We start from the raw sequence: 22,409 nt of genomic DNA, 5'->3' as shown, positions 1-22,409 counted from the left end.
GCGAGCACCTAGCCTCTAATTTCACCGTGTTGGGGACCGATACTTTCCATAATTAGCACGTTCTCTATTACAGTTGGTACAGACAACAAGAAACGTAAACGATCTGGACACATGTTGGGGGAGCCTTAGTAGGAAATGCTACCAAGTAGAGTCTTTCGCAGAGTATACGTGCCGGCTGAGATTTGCCAGGATGTTCTCTGGCACCTGCCTTGATGTTATGGGAAACATTTTTATTCATTGAACAAGTATTTACTGAATAGATGACTGGGAGAAAAGATTTAAACCAGATATCCACTTAGGACACAGGGTATAAATTTTAGTAAGAGAATGGAGTGAAGGGGCAAACAGAAGGCTAATAAAATAACTGAGGTGAGAAATGATAAAGGTCTGATCTAGGATAGTAGCCATAAGACTGGAAAAAATGGAGTTGGCAAAAGAGATACCTGCAGAATTAAAGGATATGTGACCATCCATTGAGGGATGGTACAAGGATAGTAAAATATAAGGTTGCTCTCAGGTTTCTGCCAGGTGGATGGATGGTACTGCCATTGAATGAGACAGAAAATAAAGAAAGAAAATGAGATTTTTGTGAGAAAGATGATGAATTTTGGTTTACACTGAAATGAAGTTCCTTTGGACTTCCAGTTAGTGGTTAGAAATAGGGCTTTGGAGTTCAGATTAGAGGTATAAGTTAGAGAGTTAATGGCACACATGATCACCGGAGCCCTGGGAAACAAGATAAAAGGCAGGGGTGCCAGAGTATAAGTATAACAGGAACCAGGAAGAAAACGGAGATGGAGACTGCAGGAGTCTCAGGTCAGGAGGGAGTGCAGGAATAAACGGGGTTACCCTTTCTAGAGACCATCCTGATAAAACATCCCTGACTGAACCCTGCCACACTTCCATCTCGTGGGAAAGTAGAAAGGTTGAGAGGGTCTGAGCTGTCACATAGCTAAGACACTATCAAATTTCTAGCTGGGATTTTCAAGCAGGCATCATTTTTATGTACAATCATTGCCTAAACATGCAGCAGAGACTCACAATTTGAAACTTTTTGAGCAAACACTTTAAAGTTGAGAGAGTCCACAGAAAGTTGTCTCGATTTGCCTAAGTGCTAGGAAGTACTTGCCTTTTTATTCTATGTTACTATGAGTCACGGCACAAAAAGACCACACCAGTCTACAGTTAGAGCATATTTGAAACACTGAACATATTTTTTTTTCAAATAAACTTTTCACTTTGAAATAACTTGAGATTTAGTAAAAAGTTGAGAAGCTAGTGCAGGAGCGTACCCTTCACCCAGTTCCCATCAATGTTAACATCTTACACACATACACACAGCACGTTTGTCACAACTACGGTTGACACCGGGACACCACTCTTAACCAAATTCTGGACTTTTTTCACATTGCACCAGTTTTTCCACTTCAGGATGCAGATGAGAACACCCCACCGCGTTTAGCTTTCATGTCTCTTTCATCTCCTGCTCTGTGACCATTCCTAACCTTTCCTTGTATCTCATGACCTTGAAGAAACCAGTCAGGTATTTTGCAGGATGGTCTTCATTTGGGTTTTTCTGATTTTTTTTTTTATCAAAGATTAAACTGAGATTATGGGTTTTAAGGAAGTGCCTTTCTCAGCTTACACTCAGAGAGAGAGGCACGTGCTATTAACATGAATTCTCACTGATGGTGTTAAGTTTGATTCCTTGATTAAGGTGGTTTATCTGCTAGCTTTTTCTAATGTAGTTAGTATTTATTTTTTTCAGAATCCATGTTTACACACACAGCAGGCTTATTATATTCTGCTTTAGATGACTGTTCTGGAGACACCACAGCACCCTGGAGGATGAGCCTCAGAGAACTCTCCTAGTTCTTCCTGCAAACCTAGGAATCATACCTTATTATACTGAAAAGTAACTAGTCCGATCAGATATAGTCAGACAGTACATAAACATACGTGTCTACTTGAGAAATGCCATGTACGAATTAAGTAAAAAGCCAATCTGATATTCATTACCGAAGTCCTAACCGTCAATAGTCAAGAATTGCAATTCAGACATAAATACATAGAAACCAGGTCCTAATACATATAAATCGCAATTCAGTATCTTCTCGGGCAATTAAAAGAGTAAAAAATGTAATAATCCTGTAGTTCTTGTAAGTGAGGTATAGTTGATTTACAATATTATATTAGCTTCAGGTATACAAAATAATAACTCACAATTTTTATAAATTATACTTCATGAACAGTGATGATAAAATACTGCCTAAAGTCCCTGTGCGGTGCCGTTTATATTTGTAGCTTATTTATGTAAACATAATAATTTGCACCTCTTAATTGCCAGCCCCTCTCTTGTCCCACCCCTTCCTCTCCCCACTGGTAACCACTGGTTTGTTCTCTGTATCTGTGAGTCTGTTTCTTTTTTGTTACACTCACCAGTTTGTTTTATTTCTTAGATCCCACATATAAGTGATAATGTGCGCTGTATGTCTTCCACTGTCTGACTCATTGCACTTAGCGTAATACCCTCCAGGTCTATCCGTGTTGCTACAAGTGGCAAAAGTTCATTGTTTTTTATGCTGAGTAACATTTCATCGTATAGATAGAGCACATCTTCTTTATCTGTTCATCTGTTGATGGACACTTCGGTTACTTCCACATCTCAGCTACTGTAAATAATGCTGCTGTGGACACTGGGGCGTACACATCTTCTCGAATTAGTGTTTTTATTCTCAGTATATACCCAGAGGTGGAACTCCTCACCTGCAGTAAGTGACAGTTTCACCTCTTCCTTTCCAATCTGGATTCCCTTTCTTTCTTTTTTCCTGTCTGATTATCGTGGCCAGGACTTCCAACACCACATTGAACGAAAGTGGCAAAAGCGGATATTCTTGGCTTACTCCTGATCTTACAGGAAACGTTTTCTGTTTTTCACCACTGAGTATGCTGTTAGCTGTGGGCATTTCACATACGGCCTTTACTACATTGAAGCATGTTCCTTCTACAGCCACTCTCTGCAGAGTTTTAATGATAAATGGATGTTGAATTTTGTTTTCTACATCTATTGAACTGATCATATGATATGGTTTTCATTCTTCAAATTGTTAATGTGAGGCATCACACTGATTGACATGCAGATATGGAACCACTCTCGAGTCCCTGGGATAAATCCCACTTGTCATGGTTGATTCACAGTGTACTTGCCTTTGTAAATGAGACTTCTCCTTCCATAACTTTCATGTTTCTAGCCATGGTCTTTTCTAGCTTTGGACCCAGAGGTCCCAAAGCTGGTGTTGAACAATTGGTGAGTGGGGCTGGTTCCTGACACCTGTGACATCCGAAGTGTCTTGTGTTGGCCTCTAGGTGGAATGGCGGCTGGCCTGCTGGTGGGTGGGGGGTCCTGCCACTGAAAGCTCCAGAGCTGCAGTTGTCCTGGGGCTGGTATCCGCCCACTGGTTGGTGAGGTTGGTCCCAAGACTAGAGCTGGCACACTGGCGGGCAGGGCCAAGGCCCAGGGTATTCGGGTGCTGGTGCCTGCCCATGGGTGGGTGGAGCTGGGTCCTGGGTCTCTGGCTGCAAGGCCTTGGGAGTCCCAGGTCTAGTGCCTGTGCATTGGTGTGTGGGCAGGGCCATGTCCAGGGCTGGCTCAGGGGGTCTTAAGAAAGTCAGTTTGCTGGCGGGTAGTGCTGTGTCCTTGCCCAGGTAGTTGCAAAGTGTCCCAGTACTGGTGCCTACAGGCTGGTGCTGGTGGGTAAGTGGAGGCTGGGGCCTGAGGGCAATAAGCTAGAGGGAGGATTCGAAAACGGTGCTCCCCAGCACCAGTGTCAACATGGCAGAACAAGCTCCCCAAAACAGCTGCCACCAGTGCCGATGTCCCCAGGGGGAGCTCCAGGTGCCTCCTGCCTCTCCAGGAGGCTCTCCAAGATCAGCAGGTGGGTCTGACCCGACACCTCTCAAATTACTTCTGCCCTGTGTCCCTCTAAGAGTGGAGTCTCTATTTCCCCACCGCCATCTTGGTCTCCTGGAAGCGAGCGCCTGGGGGCTCATCTTCCCAGCACAGGTCCCCCTGGACGGGGAGCTCAACGTGTGGCTCAGACCCCTTGCTCCTTGGGGAGCACATCCATAGTTGTAATCATTATCCTGTTTGTGACTCGCCCCCCAGGGCTTAAATCCCATGGCTCCATCCCCCCTACCCATCTCCTTAAGGGTCTTTGTTTATAGCTTTAGCTGTAGAAGAATTTTGCTGGTGGTTTTCAGTCTTCTTCACTGACAGCTGTTCTGTAAACAGTTGTAATTTTGGTGTGCGCCTGAGAGAAGGTGAGCTTTTGGTCTTTCTACTCTGTCCCCTTGGGTTAACGATCAATCCTACAATCTTTATGTAGTATTTAATTTGTAGTCATTAATATTTGTGTGTATGTGCATAATTTAGGCATTTGCTCTCATTTATACAGTACTTACCTATTCAGCATCCTGCATCATTTGATTAAAAGATTGCTTACAAAAATAAGAGTATAAATGGGCCAAAATGTACTGAGGTTTTAGCAAATAAAACTAATATGAGTTTAAACCTACACAATATGCAGCTTAAAATTAATGGCAACTTTTCTGCCCAAATTTTGTCCAATATAAAGTCTCTGTTTAAAACATCAGAAACTGAGGTAATTGATTCTATTGCCAATAATACTAGGAAATATCCTAATTTGTATTTTAAGAGACCTATTATTCTTAGGGCCTTATAATCTAGATTTCTTTCTGCTTCATCCTGAACAATGTGCATCTCACATTTTTTGAAACTTGGAGCAATAGCTTTTAATGTCTCCCACTGAATTCCAGGGTTTAGATCTCAAAAGCGTATCACAGCATCAGAAAGTATATTGCTCTTTGAAGAGTCAGTCGTATCAGATGCCATCCTGCTAATGTATTATTCATGACTCGGTTACAGATAAACAATAACACGAAAGAAAAGCATTAAAAAGTCACATGTATCAGAAAACCCTTTTGCAGAGGAATAAAAATTGAGGATGAGCAGGTTTAAAATAGATAAATTAATAAATAAGGTAATTAAATGACTTTTTTACAATAATTAATATTCTAGATAATAAACTCCTTTAGCATACAGACAGACTCTAAGCCAAATTCTATAAAGTTCTAATATGTTACACAGTATGGTTCCTTAACATATTAAATACTACTTTAATTCAGTTCATTTATATTATAATTAATATTTAAAATATATGCTAATGAGATAAGACCTTACTACAAAATATAGACACTTTGATTACAAATTCATACTTATAGTAAGTGGAAAACCAGAAATGTATGATAATCTGATAGGATATATTAGGTGGAGAAGTGTAAGGGACTTTTTGATACAGTTTATGTGTATTTTAGGAAGAAATTTTTAAAAGCCCTCCCGATGATCTCACTTGGTGGTAAGAAAATGTATAGAGGGGAATCTTACATAATTTTCCTTTCTAATCTTTCTTATCTTGCTTTTCTCCTGGTATTACATTCAATCAAAGATACCACTGTGCTGCAAGGTTAAACGCAAAGTCAGGTGGAAGCTCACAGATACTCCATTTTGTCAGATTTAACACAAACACCTTTTCAGTCTGAACAAAAACTACCTTGTGTAGTTTTCATGGTGAGTAATGTAGCCTTCAGTTGATCTAACCATGCTTCTTACAACACCAAACTAATCACACCCTTCTCGTCCTAAAGCTCTTCCACCCACCTGCCCTTGGTTCACTGAAGTGTTTATCCATCCTCTCGGTGCACTGTGGCGCTTGGCCAACATCTCCTCCCCTTTGCCATCTAACTCCTGTTTATTTCTCACCTCTCAGCCTTCTCTAAAAAGCCATCCCCCTAACTGCGTCCTGCCCTGCTCTCCTGTGTGTTCCCTGGAGGGTGTAACACAGACCCTTCATTCCCCAAGCATCCCTTGTGTGCAAAGTCCTGCTGTCAGTGTGAACAACGCAGACCTGATCCCAGCTTCAGGGGCTGCACAGCCAAGCTGGGAATAAAGGGTTCAAGCAAACAATTAGAACACTTAACACAATTATGAGAAGTATTGAGGGTATCTTAAAGGAGAAAAGAGGAAGGCACAGAAACGCAGAGCGGTGGAGCCTAACCCAGAGCGCTGGGGGAGCGAAGTCCTCCTTGAGGATGTCAGGCGTGCTCTGCCACTGCGGCCTCGGCAAAAACAGGAAAAACGCAAAAACAAACAAACAAAACATTCAAAACATATTCAAAAAATTCTAAACAGACGGAACAACATATGCAAAAACATCTTAAGGCTTAAGGCAAAGGAGAGGAGGGAATCTGGCATATTGTAGGAACCAGGAGGAGGAGTAACACAAGATGAGGCTGGAGAGTGCACTGGACCCAATGCGTGCCCGCCATGGAGGTGCCCTCCTCCCAGCGTCCCCACAAGGACCTCGCCCCGGGCTGTGAGGAGGGCAGCTGGCTGTCATGGCCCAAAGGCGACCCCTTTGTGACCCAGCATGGCATGCCACTGTGGTCACGCTCTTTCCTGTCTATGACTAAGCTAAGCACGGTGGGAGCAAGAGGGTCTGGTCCTTTCTGCCCAGTGTGGGAGTCCTCTAATGGGTCCTCTTGCTTCAGGCCTCCACGGGATTGGCCAAGACTTTCTGCAGTTTGTTTCACACATCATACACACCTGACTACCCTAGTCTGAGGCTCGCTCTCTCTGAATTTTGGTCTTGTTGACTTTGACATGTGATTATTTGTTTTGAGATTCATACAGTATTATAGATACTACCCATGAGACACAACAAATGAGACTCATGTGATTTCATTCCCAGATTTCAATACTTTCAGTGGAAGTGGATCTTTTTTTTTTAAGAAAAACTGCAACAATTGTCAAAGTTTTCCATTTTTTCCCTAAAAAAACCTCAAAATCAGCTATGCCTGGATGAAGTAGTTAGCTCTCAATATTTTTCTGTTTTCCTTAAACAAGTATATAATTACAGCAGTTGACAGCTGGAAATAGCACACGTGGTACAGCTCAAGCTACAACAGAGCTGAGAAAGGTTCACTCCATTACTTTTGTTGAGTTTGCACAATGAGCTACTTGCCAATTACGACAGTTACAAGGCTTTTCTTGAAACGGAGAAAAGGATCTACTACCTCAAGTTAGTAAATACATGCTCCACTAAATCTTTCATGGACTCCTGCGAGGGAGGAAGTGTTCATTAGGGTTGTCTCTCCACCTCCTGTGCCCCACTGCCACGGGTGTATGAGCCATGCAGTGTGACTCCATGAGACATATGGACTGACCCCACACCCTGCTCCAGTCTAAGACAATCAGGACGCTCTCAGCATCCTTTGCCAAAGCCAAGTATAGGTTAATGGAGAGATCTCAGGACTTGGGTCTAATGACAGTGAGAAGTGATGCCTATACCCCTTGAATCCCCCTAGACGTGAAGGTGTAAAGTCGCTACAGGCAGCCGTTGGAGACAGTCAGGGAAACCAGACTGAAGAGAAAGCTGACAAAGCAAAGGTAGTGAAAGCAGCAGACACAGGATCTGCCTGGGCTGTGTCTGAAGACAGCCCGATCCCTCCTGATGACGCAGGAAAGGCTGAAACATCTCCTGGTATTTGTACCACGAAAACCATTCTAATACACAAAGGTGTTTTCCTAGTTTTCTCAGTTTAAAGTGACACGTTCGATCATGCATCTCAGCTTACCTTCCTGCCCTTCCCAGGGAACTAATGGACAATTGTCATTCAATGCTTCAGGTTTAACTTTGTTGATCTTCCCAAAATACAGACTTGAAAAAGTCTGTGTACCGTTTCAACAAGTATCAAAAATTTGTAAAATAAAATAAAATACAAATTTGTCCCTTAGCTAATTAATGTGATTAAACACTTGGATGCTAAGTGAAAATCATGACTGAACGAACACCTTAAGGAGTTCACCCTTGCAAAGCAGTAGACTCTTCTGACTTAAAGAAAAAAAAACAAACTGATATTTTGTTTATATGTTTGCAGTGATGGCCAAATCTAGGTCTTGTTTGTTTGTTTCGTCTACATAATACATACCCACACATACAACACACACACACACACACACACACACACACAGCTCTGCGTGGCAACAATCAACCCGAGATGGAAAGCAGCTATTCACTTTAGGACGAGCCTGAGCTGCCGGCTTTGATTGCTTTATACAAGGTCCACTTCACCCTTTTAGACATCTCATCACTGTAAGGTTCTGGAATATGTGACCTCTGATTTAGGGGTACACCTTCATGTTTTGGCAGCTAAGAACATATTTGTTTGATCTACTGAAAAAAAAACCTGACAAGGGAATCCAAATAATTAGCACAAAAGCAAACCATGATTTCAGATGAGTAAAAGGAGCAATTTTCAAATTCTTGGTAATTAAGACTCCTAACCACCAAACAGATGCATATAGTACCTGTAGGTCTTTTTCTGCTATCTTCTTTTGGAGCACTTCAAGGCACTTGGTAAAGTCAGTATGGTCTTGATCAGGAGTTGAAATAAGTTCACATCCCTATGTTAAGTAAGATAAAAGGCAGGAATAAGTAATGATGTCGGCTTATGAAGAAGATCAAGGGCTATGAAAGTAAAGTAAGACATAGCCTGCTATGCCTGTGTGATTACCTCGATCATTAGGATCATTATTATTACCCATTTTTATTTCACATAACAGGACATCTCAGGAATGGTGGTAGACTATCACCATAATGATCTGATTATGACAATCATTTCACCCAGGAAAGTACAGCTCATACTACACTAACAGTCTTTAAAAATCACCGCTGTGATGACATTCAAGATTAACATAAGGACTCAGATACAAGTATTGTAAAACATATTCACAGTGAAATTATCTGAAATTAAAATGAAACTCTTCCTAAAAAACTTTGAATTTCTTTAAGCACACTCCTAAGTTTACTTACATGAATGGAAAAACTAACATTGAACTGATGACAAATTACATTTTAAGTAAAATCAAGTTAACTATCCTATAAAATTCCTTTACAGCTGCCTTTTCTTCCCTCCATGTAAAAAGAAGCAGGAAGAGCTGTGTCTGTATAAATTTGTCTCTTGGATTCTCTTTTGGACATAATGAAGTGAATTTATAAGTTCTTTACCTCTTCAAAATGGATAATTTACCTACTGAAAAACACTAAAATATATTTATAAACATACGCCACAGAAGTACCAGCTTGCTGGCACTAGTGAACTGAGATGCTTCAAGAAATGGTATTTTTGAAATGACACCTCTTCCTCTAAAGCCTTAGAAGCAAGGGTATATAAAAACAGAGCACAGTGAGGCTTCAGACTTCTTAATTCTGGAATAAAACAATGCCAGGTCTGACACACAGCTGAGTAAGGGAAAGCTAAATATAATCTAGTATATAAAGTCGCCATTCAAAGAGTTTTCAAGGATACAAAACACCCATACTGCCTCTTAAATTACTCCAAGAACCATTCTCAGTAGATTTAAATGTTCTTCTTAAACTTCAAGGTCTCTTTAAATGTGTCAAGTTCAACCTGTGCTTCATTCATTTATGACTGACCTTACAATGTAGTGACCAATGAAAAAATTAACTTCTCATCATTCAGAAATATATTATGCCCTCAAAGATGTATATGTCATCTTTACAAGATCATTGACATATACTTTCCTGACCCTAAAAGAACACTGAAATTTACTATAATGGCCAAGCAAGGGTATAAAGAAGTTGACTTGCTTCAGGCTCACACTCCTAAAAAAGAAGATACGAGAATATGCCAGACCATACAGGAATATTATCAGGACATCAGACTGCCACCAAACCAAAAGACATTATACTCAAAGTTCTTTGAAGACAGGAGTTATGTTCTATTCCTTATTGTTTCCAGTGACTGGCATCTGTCTGCTGTACAGTAAAAGTGTCCAATCAGTAACATTCTTGAGGAATAAAAATGTCTGCTGGCAAAGGGGTAGGAGAGTGTGGTACCTTACTGTTAAATATAGCATACACTACAATGGGGAATTATCTTCCTCTCTAAAGTACTCACAATAATCATTCCAACAAGAAGAAACCTAATTTAAAAGGCAAATAGAAACAAAAGCCCGAGAGATGAGCAACAGATAGCCATCTATCTTCACAGCTATCCTCAGAGAAGCAGCACAGATCCACAGGAAACATTACAGCCCCAGAGCACTCAAGAAGTACCCTATCTAGTTTCACCATGATATTTTGTAGATTAAGAAAATAAAAAGAGGTTTCGATTGACTGGCTAACCACTGGATGGCTAGGTGGTAATTAGCAGCTAGTCACGTCTAAAAATCCAATTTATCCACTCCCATGAAGTGGGAACAAATTCCGAGACATCTCATAGAACAAGGTCATACAACATCTCTAGAGCCGGTTCCACAGAATGACATTACAAAAAAAGCTCCTCAAAATCTAAGAGCAAGGCTTGAATAATATCTTACTTCACTTCATCAGTTTAAGACGGACACACAGCACTGAAAAATTCAGTTTTGGACATGGAGATTACCAGCACTGAAAAATTCAGACTGCATCTAAACCAAGAACTTCAAGAAACTCTAACTGAGGTGTTGGTGTTTATCAGCCACCCAAGGCTTCTTGGACTCTTCACCAGTTTAAATGAATCTAATCTCATCACAGACTGAGAACAAATTCACTACAAGTAGGAACAGCTCCAACAGCCCTCGGAGGGCAGCTTTCAACCCCTTAGAAAGGAAATCTGCAAAACAGAATATTATCAACCAAAGTGCAATAACAGGCCTTTGGTCAACTAAAGATGTTTTCACTGTCTTCTGGCCTTAGGATAACATATTAAGATCTAAAAGAGGAGAAATATAAAACTAAAGATGAGAAACTACTGAGAACCTGCAGACAAGGAAAAATGTAAAAATGCTATTAGGCATCAAGCTATGCTCACCCATCACGTTACATGTCAAATATCTATTTATAATTATTGACAATAGAGAGTAAGATTCCATTTCCTGGAGTCAGAAGCACTGGGCACTGTGAAGAATTTTACTGGACCTGATGTTTTAAAAAACAAAACAGAACAGAACACGTCACACTGACTATCCAAGGACCCATATGATATAAAAGATATGCGATTTGGCCCATTAAAAAAGTACGTCATTCTCTAATAAATTATTTCCAGTATTAGTTTCCTAATAGATACCTTTATATATTTACTGTAAAATATACAGTAATCTCCCAAAGCATAAACTATAAAATTCTTTAAAACAGTCTTAAGATACCAATGTTTGAGTGGATACTCCTGTTTCAACTAGTACTCTTTGATTTTTCTCAGTTGTCTGAAATATATTTTCTTAGAATACAAATTATTATTTTATGAGCCAGTGGGTAGCTCCAATCTCATCCTATGCCTCTTTCTTGTGTATCTTTCTCATTTTACAAATAGAAATTTAAATTACAATTCTAATAATAAGTTCTCCTTATGAACACACCACTTCTTTCAAGCTGGCTTATTATTTTTAACATGACTTTTTATTGATTTTGTTTCATACTAAAATTCGAAAGAAAGAGACTGGGATTGACATCACAAATTTCAGTATGTGTCCAGGTCGAGGCTATTCTGATTTTTCGCTCTACCTAAAAAGAAATCTTTTGAAGATGAAGAAGCCCAACGCCCACCTATCCCCTCCAAATCATACCCACATAAAAGGAAAAGCAAGGAGACCCAAGTAAGGTAGAATAACTAGTTGAAAAATTCGGTTCCAGTGTGTTGAACTGACCACAGTCTTCCTTATCAAGTCTCTCTCATCCCATAAACCCAAACCAGGAAAAGACACATAAATTTAATTATAAATCAATTACCAGAGGCACAACCAACTACTTTTTTAGGGGCTTCCCAGGTGTCTGCTGTTTTATTAAATAGTACTGTGCACAGAAGGAGGAGGACTCCACCAGATACTGGTAATACAGCCCGGTGGAAAACAAAAACATGGGTAACATAATTAGTAAATATATAAATTATAAATACGTGTGTGTTTGTGGGTGAAAAAGATAGACAGCATAAAGGGGAGGGTCCTTGTCTATTTCTCTCTTCCCTTACAGAGAAATTCCTAGTCATACTTGGCCACTGTGTAATAGATGCTTCAAAGAAGGTCAGTCTTCGGGTCACCCTTAAATTGCTCTTTTCTTTTCACCTAGTAGTAGGGGTAGTGTGGGCATTCAAAACACCATTTTGACTTTGGGGCTATGCTGCACTCTTCAAAACAGAGCCAACTGCAACACATGGCAATAAGGGATGCCAACTCGGCAAAAACAAAAAAAAAAGAACAAAAACACTAATCAATTACATCAGCTTCTCCTCAGCAGAGGTGTAACTGAAGAACAAAAAAACTGCAGTATGGAGTACTGTAGCATAAAAAATGTCGTAAATTGAAAGAATTCATAATGATCAAGGGAATATCATGAATTCATATTAAAATGGTAGGTGCCTGAAGAGCCAGGAAAACAAAATTTTAAAGCAAATATTAAAGGTGCAGAAATACGTAGAAAGTTAGAAATAAGGTAAATTAATCTTACTGTCAATGTGATATCAGAATTGAGGAGACTGATGATTAGAAAGAAGCAAATTTACCTACAAAGTACAGAAGCAGTACTTACATAAGAGAGAATGCACTCGTGGAACAAATTAACCAAAGTGGAACAAATCTCTCTCACACACACATGCACGCATGCACGCACGCACTCGCACACACACACAGCACACAGCATAGAGGCAAAAATACACGTCTGGCAATCCTTGCCTACTGCTCTGGGATCCCAGGACCTTCAGGCATAAGGAAGTCCTTGAGTACGAGGAAACTGACCCAGTATTTCAGTTTTTAGAACAATACCAGCACATACCAAGCAGTCTATGGAAGTCTGATGGATAAACAAATGAAGGATGGGCTAAAACCATTTCTCTCCTCATGGGACTAATGGTACATTTCTCTACAATATAAATGGGGGTAAACCAGACAATGAGTCTAACAAAGAAAATTACAATGACGTTATTTTTTCAGGTACCATGCTTGCTACCTGCTGCCATTAGGAAACTATGAACACTTATGTTTTAGGGTAGGATTAGTAAGCTTCTTAAAATGGGGACAAATATTACTGCTTCATATACAATTACATAAATTAAAATGCACCAACACATTAATGTTAACAAAGTTAACATCCAATCAGGGAAAGTGAAATACAAATGTACGTTTAGGCTAACAAATGCAGCCGTAAATGATTCACAATTTTTTGAATGAGTCATAATTCATTTCTTAATAGAAAGACAAATGACAAGGAAACAAACTGATAGTAGGGACTTAGTGAAAATTTAGCAACAAAGTTTTCAGAACATGCCCTAGAATGATAAAAGTTCAGGTCAATTTCCAACACTGCCGACACCTACAGCTAAAGCAAACACCAAAATAGATGTTCCTGATATATGATCCTAATCAGAATAAAATCACAAGTCATCCAAAAAGGACAGGTTTAAGTTCAATGCGGTCAACTTAACATATTTTAAAAAGAAAAAAGTTTCAAACAATAGGGGTTATGGTAAATGCTTAGATTAACGAAATAATTTTATTATTTGATTAACCAAACAATTTCATTATTATTTAAATGACCAAAAGTCTACCTTATGAGTATTAAAATATTTTATTAATGACCAATTGTATTATGTAAATTTATTAAATCTACCTTATGACTGTTAAAATATTAATCAAAATATTAGCTTTAAGCTGTAAGCTCCATGAAGGTACCCACTATGTCCCTTTGTTCACTCTTGCATCTGCAGAACAAGAACCCAGTGTAGTACATGGCAAGTAGGAATCACTCAACAATGAATAAAGTCATTTATAAAAGCCTGAGATAAACTGTCACTCTAGACCAAAGATCAGCAAAGTTTTTCTATAAAAGGCCAGACAGTAATTCTTTTAGGCTTTGTAGGCCATGGGGACTCTGTCACAAATACTCAGCTCTGTCTTTGTATTTTTATAGACTAAAAAAAAAAAAAGAATGGGAATGGCTGTGTTCCAATACAACTGAAATTTGAATTCAACATAATTTCCACATGTCATGAGATATTATTCTTTTGATTTTTTTTCTAACCATTTCATACTGTGAAAACCATTCTGAGGTTCCCAGATACAAAAGCAGACAGTGGACCAAATCCGGCCTGTGAACTACAGTTTATCCATCAACCCCCATTCCAGGCCCAATAATAGTTTTGGTGATTTTAACCACCAAACTCTACACATATACGAGGAGTTTAATATGAAGGGATATTTTTCAGGCATTAAAAAAAGAATCTCTCTGAACCTCCTTTTCCTCATCTTAATGGAATTCATACGCAAACTAAAAGTGCTATTGAGATGCCCTGTAATAGTTCCCAGAAAGCGCTGGGCACAGAGGAACGCAGAGCAACTTCTCACCCAGCACTTCCAAACAACCTCGAGCAACATCCACAGTCATACCACCTTGCAGCAAAGATTACGAGACTAAGCAAATACTGTTAACATTCCCTGTAGAACTTTGTGTGGAGGTTTATAAAAATATTTTTGAATTCACTGACAACTTGTAAGAAATTATTATAAGAAAATGAGTGTCAATAATCAACCTAATTTCAAAAGATCAATGCGAAAGCCATTAGACTGTCATTCTCGATGACTTAATTTAATGTTTGCCAATAATTTGACTAAAGTAGGTTAATGGGTTTTTGCATTTAACAGACATAAAACCTATCAGGTTATACTATGCTGACTCCTTTAAAACTCCTTAATTAGAAAGGAAACAAGTCCTTTGGAAAAAAAATAACAACTTATCAACTGTTATTTCATGTACTATATATCCAGAGGGAGACTTAGCCTCATTAGAACAAGAGGCAAGTCTGCTGAAAGCATCCTCCAATTTGCTATTAGCTTATTTACTTTAGGGTAAATCATTTAATGCCCATCCATCTACCCAGGACAATAAAGGACTTGTGCAAATTATCCTGCAAAAATTTTATGGGTGCTGAGAATTCTACTGTAACTTTATGGACTACATTTATAAGGTTAAGAATTTGGAAATGTTATTTCCTCCTAGGTACCTTGCACACCGATTCCGGAAATTTATTTGGAGGGGCTTGCATATAGCTGAGACAGGAGGGAAGGGGGCAGGGCACAGCCATTAAAGGAATGACACAGCAACTAGCACCAAGATGGCAGAAAACTCAGCTCCCAATTGTCCTTGAGGCCCAAGATGGTGGGAGATTTGACCTCCAGTAGACCTTGAGCTTCATTATATGCTCATTATAATATATTAGTATGGTAAATGACACACCCCCAGGTGCCATGACAGATCCGAGGCTGATCACAGAAGGTCAAAAAGTGGGTGGTGGTCCGATTCCTGGGAATCCCTGCCCCTTCTCCAAAGCAGTTGGAATAATTCTCCCACTTGTTATATATGAAGCTATCGAGCCCACAAAAACTAGCAACACCACGTCTCCCGGCCTCTCCACTCCCTCGCCCTCAGAGACGGTCTGTCTGTCTATGGAGCGTGTATCTACTTTTACTTTAAACTAAACACCAACCCCTGATCTCGTGTCCTTTTTCTTGCCCTCAGAGACAGCCTGCACTCTGTCTATGGAATGTGCATCTCTCTGAATAAAACTACTTTTAATCAACCACGGCTCACTCTTAAAATTCTTCCCTCCGTGAAGCCAAGGACCCACACTTGGCGGGGTGTGTCCCAGGGACTCAACCGAGACCTGGGACAAGGCCATCCTCTTGCACACCATTTTCCTGTATCATAGCCTCTCACGTAATATAATTAAATACAATATGTATGTTGTTATAAAATCTAAAATACTTTTCAATAAACTGACATTTTTCCCAACAACATATAATTTCTCTAAAAATTCACATAACTTCAAAAGTATCTTAAAATTAGAATCTTAAAATTGTGATCTATTGATAATTAACTATCTTCCTCACTAAATTAATAATAAAAATTAACACTTGAGCACACATTTTGTTACAGGAGATATTAGTTACTTTATGTGAATTATGGTCTTGAATCTCCAAGATAACCTTATAAGATAAATGTTAACTATCACATTTTAAGATATGTAAACTGAAGCTCAGAGAGATGAAATGACTTGCCCAAGGTCACACAGCTGACAAGGACATTGTATGTGATCTGAAGCCCATACGCTTAACCTACCATGCTTCGTACACAACCCTGCTTAATTCAACTTTGGGTATTTGGGCAGGTTCAAGCAGAACCTGTTTTAAATCCTTGAAAATCCTTTAGCTTTTAGGCAGGCATGACCCCTGCCTGACTCCATGATGCTTCTGTTCTAGCCCAAGGCTTGGAAGCCCCAGTGCACTGGCAGACGCCTGAAAACAGGCAACTAATGCTCAGCACCCCTCTCCGCCCCTTCTTCTGCCTTCCGAACTCATCACACTGTCACTATATTTATCATATTTATGACACCATTCACTTCTTCGGCTATTAAACATATTATGATCAATGTCTCTGTGTATAAATGTTTACTTCTGGTTGTTTTCTTAGAATTAAATTCTAGAAGTGAAATTACTGGGAAAACTGTAAGAACTTTTTTTAGGACTCTTGACAGATGTTGCCAGAGTGCTTTCTAGGAAGGCTGTAAAGATGTGTATTCCTACTGCTGGTATAGGAGGGTGAAGAGTTTCTCCTTTTAAAATCTAAGCAAGAGCAGGAAAGATAATCCATCATGATGTTCTTACTGTGAATTAAGTTACTTGTACTTGCTTCTCAATAGCAAACAGATCCGTTTCATTAAGCAGAAGATGACTTTCACTGGAGAGGAAGAGAGAGAAAGTGAAGATAATTTTGGAGTGTGAAGCAGGGTTTGGACTGAAAGTGGCTGATCCAATTGAGGACTAAGGAGCTAAAGGACAGTATGAAAGAAACTGACACTTCTGGGAGGGAAAATGGCTGTCAATCAAGGGTAAAGAAAAGGAGGCAAGAAGATGTCAAAGATCATCTTTCAAGTTGGCTCTAAAAACATGAAATATAATTTACTAGCCCATCACATTAGAACATTGATATGCAATTTTTTTTAAATAAGTAAAGATAATAGCCTTACAGGGTCTTAAAATTCTAGCTCCCACAAGCTTTATTTTCCCCTATTCATGGCTAAAGTAGCCTTTCTTCTTGTATGTAAGCATACACTTAAAAATATTTTGGGAGATACACCCAAGAGTCTTCAAAAAATTAAACATATTACATTTTTAATAATGAGGTTCCATAGTCTTTCATGGAACTGAACTGACCGGCACTCTGTAATAAGAAACTGCCTGCCTAATTATGAGCAGAGCAGGCATAAAATGCAACGATCTACACTCTGGATAACCAAAGCTACAGACCTAAAATTAGCCCAAACCTTTTCTCAAATTTGCTAAGAAGGGGAATAGTTCCCAAAAGTCAACTGGAATCTAAATGATCTTTGTTCCTTGATACAGGTATTGAAAATTATCTTTTTACCCTGTAGAAATGGAAACACAAACAAACCATTTTCCACTTTCCTCTTTATTGTATAAAGCATATTATGGTATATCGAGACTTCAGTTTTGTTTACCTGACTTCTAAAAAACATTTCTACTTTTCAAACTGAAAAGTTTTTTTTAATCATCAAAGGACAGTCGACGAGTCACAATTTCTTCAGCAAGAAATGTCACGTGATTAAACTTTTAAAAACTCTAAGTAACAGGTTGCCTAATATAATCTGGTTTCCTAGATGATGCAAAAAAACCAAAAAACCCAAAAAACCCAGAATAAATACAATTTAACCTTATAGCAATCCTCCATTCAATCCCAAACACTGAGAGACATTCTAATCTGACATAATTTTCATTGTCCTGGATGTTGTAAAATAATCTTTCCTTTCAATATGGCACTGAACAAAAGCTTTTAAGTGTTTCAAACAAGAAAGTCACATCCTATTAATGGAAGTCACAAGTCTTTTTAGAAGAGCACAGGGTCTTAAATGATGGCTTCCTTCCTAAAAGCAGAGCCAGAGTTCTGGGTGGAAGAGGGTGTCGAAAAGAGCTAACACAGCAGACTTGGGAATGCTATCCTTAAGGAGGCCTGCTTGCAAGGTTGGTCTCTGACCAACACCTGAGAACTCAGAGTAACTAGTTCCCCACGATGATAAATAACTTTCCCTAACGGTGGCTCACTGTGCCTGTATTATTTGTACAAACCATGTGGTTTATGTTGAACACCTGCTTTTTTTTTTCCCCCTTCTGGGAGTCTGGAATTTTGATATATGCTATGCAGAGGGTGTGGGTACCTGCATACAGGTGCCCCCAGTAAAATGCGGGGCATTGAGTCTCAAATGAACTTCCCTGGTGACAACATTTCACATTTGCTACAATTTGATTAAGCACATTTTATGTGACTCCACTGAGAAAGGACTCTTGGGACTGGTGACTCGTTTTCTCCAGAATTATCCCCCAGGCGCCTTTCCCCTTTGCTGATTCTGCTTTCTACCTCTCACTGTCATAAATCACCGCTGTGAATATGGCTATATGCTGTGTCCCGTGAGTCCGCTAGTGAATTATGGAACCTGGAGATGGTCTTGGGAAGCCCTAAAACAAAGAGCTAGAGAGATTCTTCCTACATTAGGATGCTTGAATAAGCTTCTATTTTATGAGGTTCCTTTCAACTAGAGGATGATGGCAGAGTGGCTGGAAAAGAGCACAGATTCTGGGGCCCGGATGCCTGTTCAGATCCCACTGAAACCATTCCAGCTGTGTAGACTTGGGCAAGTTACTCAGCCTCTTTGGGCGTCCATATTCCTCTGTAAAATGTACAATAACAGTTCCAACCTAAGAAAAATTTGTTGCAAAGATTAAATGAATTTATAAGTGAAAGTATGTATCAAAGTGATTGGCATATTGTAAGCACTTTAAAATAACTGTGGGTTATTACTGTTTTCAGCGTTGTGTTGATGATTCTCTTTCAACAATTTTTAAAAGTAGAGAAAACCTAAAATGGTAAAACAAACTTACAAGTATACAAACACATTTTATCCTGTTGGAAACCAGTACCCTACATTAAACGTTAGCAGGTAAAGGGCAGTTATTCAGTGGTCAAACTCACTTAAAAATGTACTAAGGTAAATGAAACAGAAATTTTGGCAGGCTTATTTAAATGACACTGTGCGTGAATTTCCAAGAGGGACCTAAAGAATGTCAAATTTCACAAATTCATTTGCTCATAGAAACGTTTTTACACCAAGTATCGTTGTGGCCCCAGTGCTTTGCTGTTCTAGTTCTAAAAGAAGGATTATATACCTGAGTCATGTAAACTTGCAGGAGAACCTAGAAACTACTAACTACGAGAGATCCCAGGACAAATAACCAAGACTTCAGGTTGTGTTGCAGCAGGGAGACAGGTAGACATGAGCAGAGAAAGACGGGTGCAGGCCAAATGGCAGGAAATGGGCAACAAGGAGGGGCACAGGCCAAACACAGGAAACCATACATCATGGGAGCACCAGGGGTCCCTGGGCAGAGAAAGAAAAGCAGGAACCTCTGGGCCAATAAATGGCCACACATTTTGGGGTGACAAGTGCCTTGGAGGCAGACAAAGAAAGGTGGGAGAAGGCAGGAATCTCCAGTGTCTGAATGAACCTTTTGCTCATTATGCCCTCACTACAATAAAATTAGCCTTGCAGATTGGAAGTACCCATCATGCAGCAATGCCATGACACTCGTGATCCAGATTAAATAAGGACGAAAAGCCCTCCTTCCTTTGGGAAGGTGGGGTTTGGATGAAAATAAGGGAATACGACCCCAAACCCTTCTGGCCCTGATAAATATTCCACCCATTCAAATTCTATACCCCATGTAACCAAGTTGCCGAAGAAACTCAGGGCAGATGCTCACCTGAGCCTGCCTGCTCTCCCCGTGAGAGGGTCCTGTCCATCCCTTAATAAATCCCTACTTCCTTAACCTCTGTGTCCTGTCTCTGAATTCTTTCTGGGACGGAACAAGAACCTGAATACCAGTCACAGTTGCAGGAGATCACATATTAACAGGGAAAAGGAGGACAATTATGATGAATTTGCTTAGGTCAAGCTCTGCAAGAAAAATACGAAGGAAGGAATATTCAACCGCTACCTGTGAGGAGCCATGATGGGAGAGGACTGATGAGAGGGGGTGCCACGAGCCAGATGAACAACGGAGGAGAAACAGTCACAGATGCCCTGGAGGATACAGGTAAGACGCAGGCAGGGCCAAGGGGCCACATGTGAGGCATGCGGAGTTCTTAAAAGTTTAAAGGACACAGGCTCCCCCTTTCCAGATGCCTCAAGTATGTTAAACAAATTCAAGCAAAACAGGCTTTGGAAAATACAGACAATTTGAAAAGACTGTGATTGAGGCAAGCATAAGAATTAAGGTGTATTCAAGAGACAGTTTCACATAATATCCCCTGCCTGTCTCATCATTCCCTTGGTGAGATGCCCTAAGGGGAAGCCAACCAGTTTTAAGAATATCAAGTGAGGAGCCTGTCACTCAGTTGTCAATGGAAACTGCCTGTCTGAAATTCCCTTAACAAAGCCTTTATAGCTTAACATATGTTAATAAGTCTTAAGGCTTAAGCCTAAGAATTTACTACACTCAGGGGATTTGTTTTGTTTTTTCATTTAAAAAAAATACCAATAAATGGAGTTGAGCTCTATGTATTTCCACAGTTTCCTCTGTCTGGCATAACAGCCAAACTTGATGATTGTTTTACAGTTTCTCACAGTCCAGTTGCCATTTTCTCTAATTAATTTTACATCTAAAAGTTGTTGGCATGCGGCAGGGCAGAACTGGGAGAGACACACAGCCAAAAGTAGAAAACATTAAGATTCATGAGATTAGGCAGATCAACGTAGATGTTTAACTGAAGATTAAAAACATCTGTGGACATTCTGTTACATTTAAATGGTATGGAACCCAAGGCACGATCAAACACAAAAGGATATTATAATTGATTTTAATTATGAATCAAATCTACGTTTATAAATTGTCCACTTAGGGAAATGAAATGATCAGACATCTTTTTAAAAAGCGATGTTACTGAGGAGAGTTATTAAAAAGCTCTTAAGTAAACAATTTTAGAAAGTATAACAAGATACTAGCGCCTTACATTAACATAGTTCATGGCTGGTGCTTGCGGAGGTCTTCCACGTGTATTTGATCATTATTACAAGTACATGAAGAAGCCAGGGCTATATAAACTTTCATATGCCTTGGTAAGATTTCTGTAAACTAACAACTCAAAAATAATCTGCATAGTTAGTTCATGAAAATACTATTGCCTCATTATTTATAAAAACTTGAAAACTAAAATGCACACCTCTGACACTCAAGACTATGTACCTAGCACAAGGAACAACCTTCTTGTCCAACAGACCAAATATGTAAATTGTTAAGCAGTAGTAGCAATTGACTCCTAGTTTCAACAGAATTCTTTTTCTAGAAAACATGGACATTGATCCAAGAGCTGTTTCTGACTAGCTCGACCATTTTCCTTAAGTTATTTAAACTTTATGGGCCTGTTTCCACATCGTGAATTTGGGATAAATAATGCTGTTTAATTATTATTATTATATTTTAAATTATTTTACATATTTATCATTTTATTTATAACATATTGTTATCTTCTACCCTACACATCTATATTTATGGAAAAACTTGTTATTCTGCAACTTTTTAAGGTATTAAATACTGCAACTAGTTTCTCAAGCCCTAAGCAGTAAGGAAGAATGCTTTAAAACCTCCTTTCCTATGTCCAGTAAAGACCCCACAGAGTACACAACTATGAAAGAACATCAAGGGAACATGAGATATTACAGTGTCTTCAAAAGGCCTCAGGAAACTGAGACACATGGGGGCATGACTAATAGAGTAATTAAAGAGACTGAAGTAAGTGATTTTAGCCTTGAATCAAAGAAACACTGACGAATGAAAAACTAAAAAAAAAAAAAAATCAAGGGAACATCTCTAAGAGACAGTCATCATTCTGAGTTAATATTAGTGAACCAGGCAAGGAAGACCTAAAACACACGGGCAAAAGGGGAAACACCAAGATATTACAGCTGATCTGAAAAGAACAGTTCTAGGGAGTGAACTAAGAATGGCACACTATGTGCATCAGGGAAGTGGACTGTAAGTAGTTGGACTACAAGTATGTATGATCAGTGTTTATTATTTCTATATGTTTAATATTAAAATAGCTTATATGGAGCTATCAGCATGGAAGAATACGTTGACAGTTACAAATCACACTGTTCTTCATTTGAAATTTCAAACTGCATCTTTGACGTCAGTTCGGTGGTGGATCACCGCA

General features: G+C 39.3%; 1 protein-coding gene across 11 annotated transcripts in view; it reads right to left on the bottom strand.

Moving 5' to 3' along the window:
- The window catches only part of TPK1 (thiamin pyrophosphokinase 1), a 337,202-nt gene that overhangs the window by 165,820 nt on the left and 148,973 nt on the right, over positions 1-22,409 (bottom strand). For 10 of the 11 annotated variants that reach the window (XM_010953180.3, XM_074366867.1, XM_045515744.2 and 7 more), the window contains one exon: positions 8,447-8,542. The exons of the other annotated variant lie outside the window; for it this stretch is intronic. In XM_010953180.3, coding sequence (XP_010951482.1) covers positions 8,447-8,542 — 96 coding nt within the window. The remainder of the gene's footprint in view (positions 1-8,446; positions 8,543-22,409) is intronic. 11 annotated transcript variants of the gene reach the window in all.

The sequence above is a fragment of the Camelus bactrianus genome, chromosome 7, assembly GCF_048773025.1.
Source record: "Camelus bactrianus isolate YW-2024 breed Bactrian camel chromosome 7, ASM4877302v1, whole genome shotgun sequence".
In the NCBI taxonomy this organism is placed as follows: Eukaryota; Metazoa; Chordata; class Mammalia; order Artiodactyla; family Camelidae; genus Camelus; species Camelus bactrianus.
This window is presented reverse-complemented; position numbering and strand designations above follow the sequence as displayed.